The 16,691-nt window shown below is 45.4% G+C and overlaps 1 protein-coding gene across 1 annotated transcript in view; it reads right to left on the reverse strand.

The window, feature by feature from the left end:
• The window catches only part of LOC147610937 (uncharacterized), a 56,853-nt gene that overhangs the window by 13,014 nt on the left and 27,148 nt on the right, over positions 1 to 16,691 (reverse strand). Inside the window, exons 3-4 of the mRNA XM_086785599.1 lie at positions 7,166 to 7,292; positions 6,707 to 6,820 (exon numbers count right to left, since the gene is read on the reverse strand). Of these exons, the coding sequence (XP_086641725.1) occupies positions 6,707 to 6,820; positions 7,166 to 7,292 (241 nt within the window). The remainder of the gene's footprint in view (positions 1 to 6,706; positions 6,821 to 7,165; positions 7,293 to 16,691) is intronic.

Consider the following 16,691-nt stretch of genomic DNA (forward strand, 5'->3'; position numbering starts at 1 on the left):
TACCTCAGACTGCTTATGACATTAGATCATTTGTGGGTATATGCCAGGCATATTCCACCCACATTGACAAGTTTTCTGATCTCTCGGCCGACCTCACCGATCTGCTAAAGGGAGTGAAAACAAGGAGGCAAAAGATTCGAATGACTCCACGAGCGTTGGAGGCATTCCCGAACCTCAAGGTGGCTTTGTCTGAAGCGCCTTGTTTAGCCCTTGCCTCGTGGGACGAACCATTTCAGGTGATCACCGATGCGAGTAACATCGCAATTGGAGGTGTATTGCAACAGAATGGTCATCCAGTAGCTTACATGTCTCGTAAGTTACTGCCCGCCGAAAAGAATTACTCAGTCTACGATCGTGAACTCCTAGCAGTCATTCAGGCCTTGAAACATTGGAAACATTTCTTGTATGGCCGTGACTTCGAGGTTCGCACTGACCATCAGGCATTGCGCTGGATTCAGACGATGCCCAGTGCAAAGTGGAGTGATCGACAGCACCGCTGGAGTCAGATATTCCAGCAGTTCGGTGGGATGATTGAGTACCTTCCAGGAAAGGCCAATCCAGTGGCCGATGCTTTGAGCAGGAAGGGACAAGTATCTGCGATTCAGACCACTAGACTGGACCTTGTTGGTACAGGACTAGAAGACATGAAGCACACGTACGCGGATTCCGAGGAATTCGGTACTCAGTGGGAACAGGCATTGGATGCCACAGGACCATGCCATTTTCTGATACGCGATGGTTGGCTTTACTACAAAGGCCGACTGTGTGTCATGAAATCATTCCGGGCAGCTCTTCTCCATGATGCCCATGACGCCATTACAGGTGGTCATAGGGGCATGAATTCGACTCTGGAGAAGTTAGAACGGCAATACTATTGGCCAAAGATGAGGCGTGATGTGTTTACTTATGTACAACGCTGTGACATTTGTCAAAAGGTGAAAGCTCCTCGTGGAAAGAAGATAGGGTTGTTACAGCCTTTGCCAATTCCTGAGGGTCCTTTCCAAGACATTTCGATGGACTTTGTCACAAATCTGCCTCCCAGTCCGAGTAAGCGTAATACACAGTGTTTGACTATTGTTGACAGGTTCAGCAAATTTGTGATGCTTATTCCTTGCAGGGCCAATGTGACCGCCGAGGATGTTGCCCAGCTATTCATTCGGCATTGGTATCCGATTGGTGGGATTCCTAGGACCATAGTATCAGACCGAGATGCCAAGTTTACCAGTCATTTTTGGAGGGCATTGTTTGATAATTTTGGTACTAAGTTGAATTTTTCCAGTGCATTCCACCCACAGACAGATGGCCAGACAGAGATATACAACCAGTTGGCCTTTGATGTGCTGAAGTGTTATGTCCACGATCAGCAAGGTAAGTGGAAATCGTTTTTGCCTTTAGTTCAAGCTGTTCTGAATGACTCTTTTTCTTCAGCTATTGGCAGGACTCCATATGAGGCAGCGTTTGGAAGGCCTTTCCAGTCGTTGTTAACCAGGACGTCGTCTTCAGTACCGGAGGCGAACAGAGTGACGGAGTCTTACCAGGAGATCTTAGAGTCCGTTAAAGACAGATTGGCTAAAGCGCAAGAGGCCTACACTCGACAGGCCAATAAAGACCGAAGGGACATGAAGTTTTCGGAAGGAGATTGGGTATATCTTCGGATTATGAAGCAAAGATTAAAGCAAGTGGGCAAGCGATGCCCAAAGTTGTCTTTCAGGAGCTTCGGACCATTCCCCATCCGGAAAAAGATTAATGAGGTGTCTATGCAGTTAAAGCTACCTCCGAGTTGGACTATGCACGATGTATTTCATGTCAGTTGGTTGAAGCCATATGCAGGTCCACCCCCTTCAGAGGTCAAAGACGAAGCGGAACCAGACATCATTGATGAAGCAGAAGTAATGGTTCCAGAACAGATCCTTCTGCACCGTTTCAAGCATGGCTCAGGCCGAAGACTACGACAGTTCCTCACGAAGTTTCAAGACCGAGGAACTCATGAAGCGGTATGGCTCGACAAGGAATTCTTCGAAGACTATCCGGCTTCATTGACGGATTATTTGGAGGCTATGCAGCTTCCGTCAAGTTAAGCAGAAGGGGATGTCACGTGCATCCCGCACTTGGATGCCACGTAGACATTCTGTACAGTAGGTGCAGGACCTGGGATGGTGAACTGGTCCCATGTGAGCCCAGTCCGGGACGAGTCAGCCAGGGATCCATCTCAGTCGTCCGAGGTCAGGTGTGCATTGTCCTGCACATGAGTCCAAGGTCAGGTGTGCATTGTCCTGCACATGAAGCAGTGCCAGTCCGCGCTGTGAGTCTCCCTCTGGAATGATGTCGGATGTGCTGTGTATCTGGTTTGCAACTGGATGCCAGGCATCTGTAGGCATGTAGTTTGCATGTAGAGATGGGGTCAGCCCATAGGGCTACCCCAGGACAAGGGTTTGCATGTGCATACTTAGATGGGCATGGGGGAGGTGTAGAACCACCCCCAAGGGGCCAGGAGGGCCCAAGACTTTGCCCACCAGCCAAGGCAAGGGCTGGAGGGGCAGTCGGCCAGCTCCAGAGCCTCTGGACAGGCAGCCGACAGAGGGTAAAAGCCCTAGACAGTAGGCAGCCAGGTGTAGGGGCAGTCCCCACACCTATGCGCAGCCTGCCCAGCAGCCAGGAGGCTGTCCCAGAGTCAGGCGCAGGCTGGACAGCCATCAGACAAGTGTGAAAACACTTTATTAAAGTGTGACCACAATTATTACAAGACTCAGTCGTGGGCTGTCCTGAAGCCAGCCGACTGGATGCAAGAGGGGGTATAAATACCCCAGCCCATAATCCCATTAATCATCTCATAATTCACCAAGAGCCTCAAGCATTCAAGGGCCAGGACAGCCAAGGGTTTGCTCAAGCTAAGGGGTGAAGGACTGAAGGTCAAGGGCAGGTTTTCCAGCCAAGAAAAGGTCAAGTACTTTGTATTTGTTTCAGATTTTCATCATTCTAATAAAGCAAATACACCATCCGTGGTGGGGGCCCTACAGAGGGTAATTGGGACCCAATACTGTGTCCTCTCCATCTCCCCCTTCTCTCTCTATTTTCTGCACATTGTCTTACAGTTTGTGCGTTAATTCCGTCGCGAAAAGAGTGCTGTTTTCTGAGTTTTGAAGTACCGATCCTTCTCCGAAGCTTCCGCATATTACAAGCTCCTCCCATGTAATGGTGCTGAGCCTCCCACTGGTGATCAAAGAAGAATAGAAAGCTGAGTACTAAGGGAAAAGATGAGACAGCAAAGTGATGGCCATATTCTTTGAAGATATCTCCTTCCCAGCTTGAAGAACCTCCTACTGAAGATCCTGGAGTTTGTTGATGTGCTCTCGCATCGTCGACGACTTTGCAGGATTCATCACTCACATCTGCACTTCCAAGGAAATTCTCTTCATGGGTGATACCATGTTGTACAAAGAAGCCAAGTGCTGCCAAATCCCTCGGGCCAACGTTATGTGTTTGATGTGTGCTTATCACTTGGGGTGTGCAATTAAGGAAGATGAAAGAACGCACACAGGCGTTGACACAATCCCACAACTGTGCCTGAGCCTCTCACTCTTTCCTAGTGGATAGTGAAGGCTCCTTTTTCTCCAACACACATGTGATAGGTCATGAAGATATACCATCAAGAACAAGGACATCGATCAAAGAAAAGGCATTGAGATGTTGCCAGATGAGCAGATGACACCACAGATATGGGAAAAGACCAGATGCACAAGCTCACAAGATGGAGCTAGTACCTTAAAACATATGGATGTACTTGATGTACCTTGAAACATATGGATATACTTGATGTACCTTAAAACATATGGATGTACTAGGAACATATGGATATACCAAGGACAGGATGTATTTGGAGGATATGGACATGCTTGGAACACTTGCGATCCACAGTTGAGGACAACTGCAATGTAAGAGAAGAGGAATGTAACTATTTGGCCCTCCTATCTCTATTTCACATGATGAAATCCATGCCCGGACACCAGACAGGTGGAAGAAGACATGGAGACAGGACCATAAGGTTTGATTAAGAAAAAGCATCATTCTTGGTCAAAAAGCAAAAAGTCTAACAAGGTTGATGGCGAGCCAAGGGCACCATTGGAAAGAGGAGATTGAGCCAGACCAAAAAGCTAAAAGGCGCTTTCTCAAAAAGCAAGGCCTTAAAGCCAAAAAAGCAAAGCACCAAAAGTTGAGTAATATTTTATTAATAAAAGTAAAAAGAGCAAAAGCAAAGGCAAAAAGAGAAAAGCAAAAGCATGAAGGCTTTTTGGCAAAAAGCAAGGCCTCTTACAAGTATAAAAAAGAATTGGACTTCTCTTGTAGTACCATGAACAAGATCATTGAAGATTGAAGGAGATCATGGAGTATTTCTGGGCATCATTATGATCATGGAGAGCTTCTTCTTCACCATCAACACCTTCTCCAACTTGCTTTTCAGATGTACAGTTAGCCCTAGACTTGTATGGCCATATGCATGGGCAATATGGATGTGTGTACGAACAGGAATTTCAAAAACCCTAAAAATTTCAAAAACCCTAAAACTGCTCCAAAACCCTAAAATTTGCTTTTTGGAGGTTTTTATCGCCTGAAAACCATTCAAATAGGTTTTATATCAGTTTTCTTGCGAGAAAGAGCTTTTCCATGGTTTTCTTCATGGACAAGGCTATAGGAGTTGTGGAGATTACGCATGGGATGAGCGAGTGTTTCTTGGACTTGGACATAGAGCTTGGACATGGAACATGAAGCTTGGACATAAACATGGAACTCAGACATATAGCTTGGGCATGAACATGAACTTGGTTATGGAACTTGGACTTGAGGCACAAGATCTCTACTGCTGAGCACACCACGGGGATGACCCACAAGTATCTCTCACAGGACTAGTACCGAATCTAATATCCAAATCCAATGAATCCAAGTCCAAGTCCAAGTCCAAGTCCAATGAAACACTCGCTCACGGGGATGACCCACAAGTATCTCTCACAGGGCTAGTATCCAAGTCCAATGAATCCAAATCCAAATCCAAGTCCAAGTCCAAGTCCAAGTCCAAGTCCAAGTCCAACATCGACATCGACTTGGATATCCTACATTGGCATATCTGTTTGTTTTGTATTCATTGATTGTATTGATCCAGGCCAACGAGCCCGTGGATTGTTCTTGAATAAATTCCTGAAAGGGGACGGGGCTTGTTCCCCGCTCAATGTGGTGTATTGTGCAAGATCCCTATTCCCTTCTATCTCTCCTCTCTCTCTATCTTTATCTCTTGGACACGTGGTTGAGTCTGTCACTGCACACCCCGCTCAGCTTACAAACTCGGCATATGAGTTCAAAGCTACAAGTGGAAACACAACCAAACAATCTTTGGAGACTCTTCTTGGAGCATATCCTTCCCATGGAAACACAATTTGATCCATTGTCTATTGTGACCTCCACAATGTCATCTATGCCAATCTCTTGTATAGCCTCGCATATATGATTGAAGATGATCTCCCCTATCACCACAATCCCCGCCATGAAGGCATCTATGGTACGAATGAACATGGTGCCTTTGATGAGGAGACGAGAATGTTATTTACATTCCTCTTTCTCACATCAGACCAGCCATCACACATCAAAGTACAACTATACTTTGCCCAAGTTGCCTTTAGAGGCTCCATCTTTGTTTCCACTACTAGCTTCTCTTTCTGAAGCTCTGTAGTACGCACGGCCTCATATTAGAAACCACCCCACTCACAACCTATGTGTGAGATTGCCCTGACTGTGGTCCTCCATCGAGGAGTCTGCAAAATGTTGGAAGACAATGAACATTAAAGAAGCAGCTTAGTTTTCTCCCTTGTTGCCTCCCTCATGGCACCCTTTTGAAACAGTGCCTTCACATGCCCTTCCTTCAACAAAGATAAAGCGGTCCTCTTTGCTTGAGTTATTGAGCTAGAGCTACCCCCAACATAGATAGTGTGCTGACTTTGCATGTCACCAATTGTAGAAGCTTGCTTTTCCATGCCTCTTTAATGTTCAAGATCCACAAGCTCCTCAGGAGGAATGCCTAGTTTCTTGGCCTTCCAAGCCTTTAGACTTTCACAAATGTGCCTTGGTACGGCCTTACAAGGTCCCACCCCATGGCCCTTTGAATGTGTGAAGTGTATCTTTAACCATGTGATACTGCCAAGATGCACATCTATACAAAACTTGCACATCCATTTTCATGAGCCCAAGCATACATACTTCCTCTCCCATGTCACATTGTTCCACAAGGGATCCTGTGTGCGAGGCATCTTCCCTACTAAAAGCTTGAATACCTCGATCATCATTTGGTTAAATGTGCCTGGGACGTTGGTCAATCCAAAGGGCATGACCACAAATACTACGAGCCCGTTCAATACAAAAGGCCGTCTTGGGAATGTCCCCCTCCACAATCCATACCTGATGGTACCCACTTTTGAGGTAAATCTTTGAAAAAAACCTGAGCGCCATTCAGCCGCTCCCAATGTGTGTGTGCGCGCACACGCGCGCGCGATGTGTGTAAGCATACGCATGTACAAGAAAAGCAACACACAACATGCAAGTAGAGAGTAATACGTACAAGACTACCCATGCATCACATGTATAGAAGGGAGACATCTCGATATCACACCAGTTCCAAGAGGAAAACCAAGAATACTCGTTCCCATATGTCATGCAAGCATACCTATCATCTCCTCTTTGAGCTTTTCTCGTCTTTCTGCAACAATGGGTTCGAGCCGCCTGGCACTCTCCCTCGCTTGCTGGTTTCCTGGATTCAGCTCCAACACCTTTTTATAATCTGCAAAAAAAAAGGTGACAAATACACAAAAATCAGCAGCAAAGTAACCATCACTAGAATTTTCTGTTAACAGAATATCTCAGCAGTGCTAAAGCCTAATTCTAATTTCACACTTTAACCAAGGACGAATGCCAAAATAGAAAAGAATAGGGCAGTGCAAATGGGGGATGAATGGATGTACAGAAGAATGCATGAACAGGGATGGGATGGATAAATGGATGTATGGAAATGGGGGATGGACGGATAGATGGATGGACATATGGATTGATGCATGAATGGAGATAGGATGGATGGGTGTATGGAGAAGAATGAAAAACCACAGCATCCAAAGAAAATATGTTGCACCTGCTAAAGCCTCCTCCAGATGATCCAACTTCTCATGACCTTGAGCTCTTCTAATAAAAGCTTTGACATAAGTTGGGCTAAGTTCTAAAGCTTTCGTACTTTGCTCCACAGCTTCTTCATAATGGTTCTGAAATTAAGAAAAAAAACAGTATAATAACATTTTTTAATTCTTGATCTTTCGTGCTTGTAAATATTCAAAAGGCTACCTAGATGAAATTTTTGTACCCAGCCTCACCCTATTAGAGGCTACCCATGTCAGGGCCATTTCTAGCCTCCTCCTACCCGCAGTGCCTGCTGCCAATGTTACTGTTGGTTCTGGCCTTCCTTGCTACTCTGGCCACACTTGCGAAAGGTACCTTTTTCAAGCCTGCCCACTGCATCCAGAAGTTGCGTGTGCTGAGATCTACTCTTTCCCAAAGCTAGAGCCGTTTTGAGGCAGCAAATACCTATTTGCCATGTTGTACAACGTTCCTATCTGAAGTAGAATTCCAACAAGATGTCTTGGCCTGAAAACATCGACAGAAGAGCCAAACTGCTTCACAGAGTCTAGCCCTGCATGAGGAGAAGGCAGCACAAGGACAGCCGGCAGCCAGCCGTACTCGTCCAATACCTGATACAGTGGATTGCCAAGAGTGCTTGTTTGAGCAGGACTCGGAAGAAGAAACCAGCACAAGAGCTACCAATAAAGGACCAGCATGCACGAAAAGGTTATCAAAGAAACTACTTTAGGGCCAGACAGAATCTTTTCGTGAACTTTTTTTTTTTTCTAAAGAGGCGGAAATGCATACAACACTTTTGCAATCTGCTAGAAACATGGATATGGTAAAACAAAATTCTTGGAATCAAAAAAACTCTTGCCCAAGATGTTGCATTCTCCTCTTACAAATAGGTGAATGTGGACATGACTATGGGCTAAGAGCTAGATAAGTGAGATCATAATAAAGCCCAGACTGTGAATCTGATATCACGTAGGAAAGAGGCTATGAGACAGTGAGTTGGGAACACATACACAACACAATTTTTGCCATAGAAAATCCGACTGTTTGTCAAAACAAAAGTCCCCAAAGGATATAAATAGGTTACCTTAGTCAAAAATCTACCCAACAAGTGGCATATTCAAGGTTACAGCCTTACCATGTCTCCTCCTCCAAAGAAAGTACTACCTTTATAATCCATGACAGAGGGGATCGTGAGCAAGAGAGCGCCGCACCCCCCCCCCTCCTCTTCCCTCCTTAGCACAGATTCGCGCTGCCTGCCCCAGCCCTCTTCGCCTTTGCATCGCCTCCCCCTCGCCCCTTTTGCCCATCTTTCCCCCTTCACCCTGTTTCACAACCCTGACCTCTACTGCTCTCACCCCTTGTTGGGATTCGGAGCTTTGTGTGTATGAATCTGCCCTTTGCGCGAGAGAGAGAGAGAGAGAGTGTGTGTGTGTGAGTGTGTGTGTGTGAACCACCCCTTAGTATGTGTTACTGTAACCGCTCCCTACTGGAGGCCTACAAATCGGAAGGCAAAATACACATTTTTAGAGCACTTAACTAATACCATCAATGGACATTATTAGCAACATTAACACTGAAAATGACCAATAACACTTGACACCAACACTAGGGCTGGAAAGGACCGCCCCCCCCCCCCCCCCCCCCCCCCCCCCTGTTGGGGTAAAGGCATTATGCCCACCCTTGTAGTGTGTACAAGCCCATAAGTTATAGTACATAGTACACTTAGTACTTTTAATGTACTAAGTGCACTATGTGTACTAGTGCAATATACATGTGTGATAGGGGAGTCACACACTCACATCTTGGTGAGTTGACTTATCCCCACAACTCTCTCTCTCTCCCTTGTTTCTCTGTGTATGTCTCCCACATGAACTCTAACCCTAACTCCCATTCAACTGGTATCAGAGCCTTAAGCTTAACTCAGCAGTGGAGCAGTCGTACTGGTCGTGCTGAATTCTGATCTGAGGGTCACCTTGCCTTCTTTGGTCGCCTTTCTCTGCCCAGCCAACAGGCGTGTGCTGCTCAACTGCTGCCCAGCAGCTGGGCGTAGGCAGCCAGTAGCGTGGGCTGCCCAGCAGCCACGAGGACTGCCCAGCCATTCAGGCACAGTAGCGCGAAGGCGAGACAGGCTGCGGACCAGAACCAGGCGCATACCCAGTCAAGGACAGGAGGTCCAGTCGGCTGCAACGCCTACGTGGTGGTGGTCCGCGTAAGTAGGCGAAGGCGACACGCCTACGTGGTGGTGGTCAGGCGAACACACAAGGCGTGACAAAGCACTCACGCGGGCTACAGGTAGCCAACAGCCAGGCGTTAGACGGCGTAAAACCACCGGGCGGATAAGCGCATGCGTGGTGCAGGCTGGCGAGCGTTAGCCACAAGGCGTCAACAAAAGGAGGCAACGTTTCTCCACTGCGCGAGCCTGCATCTCCAAGGATAGTGCGAACGTACACTTTTGCTGCCATGGTCGGGGTTGCTTACTTCGCCGTTTCCTCGCTAGACCGTGTTTTCGAATGGATGGCTGATCGCAAGGAGAAGAAGGCTGAAAGTGATGCGCCTGTTTTCTGATGGGCTGGACAAGGCTTTTGCAATCATCATTAGGGCTAGGAGAAGCCTTGTACGCCTGAACCTGCCCGATTATGTGATGAAATCACCAAAATCTGGTTGCTGCAGATTTAGGAAAACCAGCCCTTAAATGGTGCTGAAAATGGTCCAAATGAACAGCCAGAGATGGCAGAAGATATCCCTATGGATATACCACAGTTAGAGGAGATACCGGGCATGATATTTCAACCTTATGGCATGGAACAGGAGCCACCAATAGGTGATATGCAGGCTGGACAGCAACCTACAAATGATGGTCATTGGGTACGGAGGTCCACAAGACCCTCCAGAGCCCCTGACAGGTTTGTTCCAGGGGTTGACTACTTGATGTTTACTGACTGTGGGGAGCCCTCATGTTATAAGGAGGCTTTACATAGGGCAGACAAGGCTCTTTGGGAGCGTGCCATGAAGTCAGAGATGGATTCTCTGCACAAAAATGGAACATGGAAGTTGGTGCATTTGCCTGCAGGCAAGAAGGTTTTGCCATGCAAGTGGGTTTACAGGCTCAAAGTTGCACCTGATGCAAAGCCAAGATGGTTAATTGTACCTGTTGCAAGCACTGTACTTGTTGTACCTTGTACCTGGTTGATTGTACATGCTACAAGTATTGTACTTGTTGCATCCTACACCTAGTTGATTGTACTTGCTGTCAGTACTATACTTGCTATACCTTGTACTTGGCTGATTGTACCTGCACACGTGTGATGTACTTGTTGTACTTGAATTGTACATGTTGTACCAGTTTGTATTTATTGTACCAAGACATGTACTTGTTGTACGAGCTGCCTCATATTTCTTATTTGTGTAAACTTAAAATTTGCTAAATGAAGTTCAAAGATTTCTCTAAGTTTTGTGCAGAGCAGGAACAAAGCATGTTTATGCTAGCCATACTCAGGAAGTTTTCCTAGTGTGGTTAGTTTTTCCCTATGTAGTGGTGCTAACCGCGCCCTCAGAATTTCTAAGAGCCAGTGAAGGTTAGACACACTAGGGAATCTGGGAGCAAAGCTTATCTGGGAGAACGAGGCAAAGTTCCCTCCACGGTGTACCCCTTTGCCTGTGTTAGTACGAGCGTGCCTGTTGGTGCACGGTCCCGGAAGACGAGTGAAAGGCAAGTGTGCATCCAGTGAAGGGGGGAGTGTGCTTGTGATTTGGGACTTCTTCGACTGTCCAGACTTCATCGACAAGTACCCTATTGTTTGAGTTGTATTCACCTCATGTGAGGAGAAATTTGGCCTATTGGCCCGTGACACTTGTACACATAAATACTCCAAGAAATACAAATATATTGAGGGGGGGGTGAATGGGAGTTAGGGTTAGAGTTCATGTGGGAGACATACACAGAGAAACAAGGGGGAGAGAGAGAGTTGTGGGGATAAGTCAACTCACCAAGATGTGAGTGTGTGACTCCCCTATCACACATGTATATTGCACTAGTACACATAGTGCACTTAGTACATTAAAAGTACTAAGTGTACTATGTACTATAACTTATGGGCTTGTACACACTACAAGGGTGGGCATAATGCCTTTACCCCAACAACCTCCCACTTAAAGGCAAAGTGCCCTTAAGTAAAGGAAAAGAAAAATCAGCATGTACATGATAATATACAAGGCCATATCAAGGCTGAAACTGGCCTCATCCAATGCCCATCAAGTGTCTGCAATGAGCAAACCGCTCCGGAGGCAAACTCTTTGTCAACAGATCAGCCGGGTTGCCATCCGTATGAATTTTAACAAGCTGAATTTGCTTGTTCTCTATCACCTCTCTGATGAAGTGATACTTCACATCCACATGCTTCGTCTTTGCATGAAAGACAGGGTTCTTTGCCAACTGGATGGCACTCTGACTGTCACAATACAACAATGGAATATCCCCTGTATAACCCAAATCAACCACTAACCGAGATAGCCATAATGCCTCCTTGCAAGCCTCTGTGGCTGCAATATACTCGGCCTCTGTAGTAGATAAGGCAGTGCACTTCTGCATCCTAGATATCCATGACACAGCACCTCCTGTGAATGTAAACACATAACCGGTAGTAGACTTCCGGTTATCTGGATGACCGGCATAATCCGAATCCGTGTAACCATGCACTAATGCATCCTGTTTGCCAAAGCAAATGCACATATCGTGTGTGCCCTTCAGGTATCTCATGACACCTTTCACTGCTTCCCAATGCTTCTTGCTAGGGTTGGCCATGTATCTAGAAACCACTCCCACTGCAAATGCAATGTCCGGCCTAGTAGCAACCATGGCATGAGACTGCCACAAGCTGAAGCATACGGCATCTTGGCCATATCAGCCCTGCCACTATTTGACTGTGGACTGTCCATAGCATTGAGTTTCACATATGGAGGCAAAGGAGTACTAGTCTTCTTCCCCCCGTCCATATTGAACCTCTGCAAAACTTTCTTGGTGTACAAGCAGTGATCTATGTCACTTTTCCTGAAATCCTGGGATTTCATGAATGTATCAAATTTATGATACCATTCCCTTGGTGTCTGTTTGAGCCCATAAAGACTCTTTTTCAGCTTGCATACAAGCTTCTCCTTTCCACTCACTGCATAACCCTCTGGCTGTTGCATATATATCTCCTCATGGAGATCACCGTGAAGAAAAGCAGTCTTCACATCCATCTGAATCAAAGGTACAACAAGTACAGTACTTGCAACAAGTAAAATCAACCAAGTAGCAGGTACAGTACTTGCAACAGGTACAAGGCAGGTACAACACGTGTGATCTGCAATAGCACGCGGGTTCATCAGGTACAACAACCGTACAACACACAGGTAGCAAGTACAACAGGCGGACAGTAGTCGGGTACACATTTGAGGCGGGTACAAAAACAAAATTCAGTCTATGGGTAGCATGCGATGGAGAGAGAGAGAGATAGCTGGCCACCACCCACGTGGGAAAATGTACTAATGTTCCATGAAATAGTTGCTTTTAGAATTATTAAACTCTAATCAAAGCTTAGTTTATGGACACCCACACTAGAAAGTAAATGTCCAGCCCAAATTTAAATGTGTGTGAACGCATTAGCTTATAAACATTAAGGTTAACCATAACTTATGAATTTTACAATTTAAAAAGGCCAAAACGGTAATACTTACCACCTGTTCACACGCCACACCAATGTGTCAGCAAGCAGCACTCCCACGGTGCACTGGGAGCGTCCCCGTCCAGTGTACTGGCACGACAAAACAGACAAACACATGCAAACAAATCATGTGAAAATAAGTTTATGCATGCAGTCATAAATGCATGTGCACATGTAATGGACAAAATCTCCCTTTAATGAAACTTGTACAAAAAGTTTCTGTTAGACATAAAACTGGCGCGACAGAAATATGAATATATGTCTTGGTCTTCCTATGGAGTGACAATCCCATAGGTAAGACGCCATCCTGGCCATACACAAGTGGCACGAAACTGGTTCCCATCAATGTGATGCAGTACTGGTCACACACGGGTGACATGAATCACGCTCCCATTCATGTGACACCAAAAGACTGGCCCTTTCACATGGGACACCGACATGGCCCCATGTAAACATGGCACAAATCTAGCCACTCTATGGAGTGACAGCCCATAGAAGTGGCTCCAGAAATGGAGATGGACCAAATGGTGACATCCCCCTAGGCTTCTAAACAGTTGTCCTCAACTGAAAAGCCTCAAGAAATGCCTGCAAAAGCTGAGGGTAGTCAACAAAATAATCCTCATCTACCCACTTTGCATCAATTGGCAAATAATTTTTAAATTTCACAAGGTACCTCCTCGAAAGCTTCCCATGTGGTAACTCTCTCTCCTTGTGAAATACAATCTGCTCTGGCTAGAGGATCGCCTCAAGCTCATCAACTTCTGGCGGGTCTTCTGTGACAGGCTCCTCTGGATTTTGCCCCACATACTTCCGCAAAAGACTCACACGAAAGCATTGTGAATCTTCCGATGGCTGGGTAAAGCAAGCCTGAAGGACAGTTCATTGATCTTGTCAACAACTTTGAAGGGTCCATAATATCGATTAGAAAGCTTTGGATAAGATCCCTCTCGTCCTAGCCTCTTCCGAAGCCTAGCTTTCTCAAATTTCAGCAATACCCAATCACCTTCCTTGACTTGCATGTCCCTTCTATGCTTGTCAGCAGCCCTCTTATGCTTGTCTTGTGACCTTGCAATGGCTGTCCGCACCTGAGCAAAGGCTACATCCAAGTCACGCACATACTCATCGGCTGCAAAAATCTCATCCTTTGTACAAAGGATGGGTGGCAAGACCACTCTGCCATAAATAATCTTAAACGGGGCCTTTCCCATGGAGGCATATATTGTGTTATTGTGGGCAAACTCTACAAGTGGAAGATACTTCTCCCAGGCACTCTTTTGATCTGCCACATAACACTTCAGCAAATCCAACACAGCTGAATTCGCAGCTTCACTTTGGCCATCCGTTTGGGGGTGATAAGCCGATGAGAACTCAAGCTTAGTGCCCATGTTATCAAATAAAGCCCTCCAAAAGAGGCTAGTAGTCCTAGGATCTCTATCCCCAATGATGGACTTCGGCATACCATGATGCTTGAATATGTGAGCAAAAAAAAGCTTCACCATATGATCAACTTTTATGGTTTTCTTGACAGGCAAGAAGTGAGCTTGCTTGCTAAACCTATCCACAATGGTCCATATAGCATCATTCCCATGCTGGGATCTAGGCAAATCCATAATGAAGTCCATAGTAATGCTTTTCCATAGCTGCAAGGAAATAGGCAATGGCTGGAGCAAACCTGGAGGCTTTTGCCTATCAAATTTCACCTTTTGGCAAGTAATACATGCGCGTACATATGCCTCAAATCTCTTTACACATGTTTAGCAAAAAGAAATATCTTTCTATCATGCGTGTCGTAGGTAAAATACCTCTATGACCAGCATAAGGTGGAGCGTGACATTCCTCCATAACCTTTGGACGCATATCCTTCACCACACATAAGCAATTATCCTTCATAAGATAACCCTCTTTGATCACATAAGAGACATGTGAGTGACCAGCCATCAAATCAGTCCATATATGGAAAAAATCAGCATCCAAATGATAAAGATCACGCATGGCAGACAAGTCCCCATGAGAGGCCACTGAAACTGCAACTATATAAGGCTTCCTGGACAAAGCATCTGCCACCAAATTCTTCTTTCCCGGAGTATGTACAATCTGAAAATGAAACATAGAAAGAAAGTTTGCCATCCTCATTTGCTTCTCCGAGAGCTTAGTTTGAGATAAAAAATACCTCAAGCTTTGATGATCTATCTTGACTACAAATTCAGCTCCAAGAAGATAATGCTTCCATATCTTTAAGGCATGAATTACAACCATGAGCTCTTTTTCATAAATGTCCAAATGGATCTCAGCATCATGCAATCGACGGCTCTCATAAGCAACTGCATGACCCTCTTGATTTAGGACAGCCCCTATACAATTCCCACATGCATCACATTCCACTGTGAATGGCCTTTGCAAATCGGGAACAATCAACACGGGCCCACAAATGATAGCATTTTTGAGTTGCAAGAAGGCATCTTGCTCATGCGAAGTCCATTTGAAGGTGGCTTTCTTCTTTGTAAGATCATGCAATGGCAAGGGAATGTTGGCAAAATGCCTAATGAATCACCTATAGTATGAACATAACCCCAGAAAGCTATGCACTTGATGTACATTTTGCAACTCTGGCCAATTTCAAATGGTTTCAATTTTAGCAGGATCCATTCTTACACCCTCTTTGGATACACCCAATTAGTGTATCTCTGAGAGGAAGAACTCACTTTTCTTAGCATTTATGAAGAGTTTATGCTTTCGCAACTCTTCATCAAACACTGTAGCCAAATGAGTCTTATGCTCCTCCTCATTCTTGGAGAAAACCAAGATATCATCGAAGAATACACCTGTAAACTTACGATGGGATCGAAATATCCTGTCCACCATGCGGTTATGTAGCCGGGGCATTGGTAAGGCCATAAGGCATTACCAAGAATTCATACAATCCAAAAGCTATCCTGAATGATTCTTATGGACATCTTGGAGTACCACTCGAATCTAGTGATAACCACTCTTCAAATCTATACGGCTGAAACAAGCCGAACCATCAAGCTTATCCAAGATGTCATCTATGCGTGGGATTGGAAACCTATTCTTGATGGTGAGCTTGTTTAGAGCTCGATAATCCACGCACATGCGGAAAGATCCATCCTTCTTTTGCACAAGAAGTACGGGAGAACAAAAGGGTGAAGAGCTTGGCTGAACCAAACCCTTTTCTAAGAGCTCATTAACCTGCTTCATAATCTCCTCTTGTTGTGAGGCTCACACGATATGCAGGTTTGTTAGGTGGGAAACTACCTGGCAAAAGATCTATACGATGATCCTCGGACCTCTCAAGTGGTAGTTCTCCTGGCAATGCATTGGCAAAACAATCCTTATATGCATTAAGAAAATTCAGCCTATCTTGAGTCAATACATCCACATTCACATTACTTTGTTCAATTTTGTCACGAACAAAAACCAAGTACGCGGAAAGACTCTTTTTCATTGCCTTATTAATTTGGATGTGAGATATAACTGGGATGGAATCCCCTTCCTTGCCAGCATCAATAACATGCATGCGGCCTCTATGCATAAATGTGATCCTGTTGGTTTTATGATCTTTACAAGGCTCAAGCCGATGATGCCAAGGCTTGCCAGGTAATACATCACATCCATTGAGTGGGGCAATCAAGAAATGCTCATGATCCAAATAACCCTGTATATGAATGCGCAATTTTCCAATAAGAGGCGTGACCTACACCTCTTTGCCAACAAAAGTTACCTCCGCTTCAATTTGGGGTCCCATGTCCCCAATCTCTATGCCCAAGGCGGCTGGCATCTGTGCAGATATGAGATTATATGTTGCAC

The sequence above is a fragment of the Cibotium barometz genome, chromosome 48, assembly GCF_041138505.1.
Source record: "Cibotium barometz isolate CiBa-2024 chromosome 48, ASM4113850v1, whole genome shotgun sequence".
Taxonomy (NCBI): domain Eukaryota; kingdom Viridiplantae; phylum Streptophyta; class Polypodiopsida; order Cyatheales; family Cibotiaceae; genus Cibotium; species Cibotium barometz.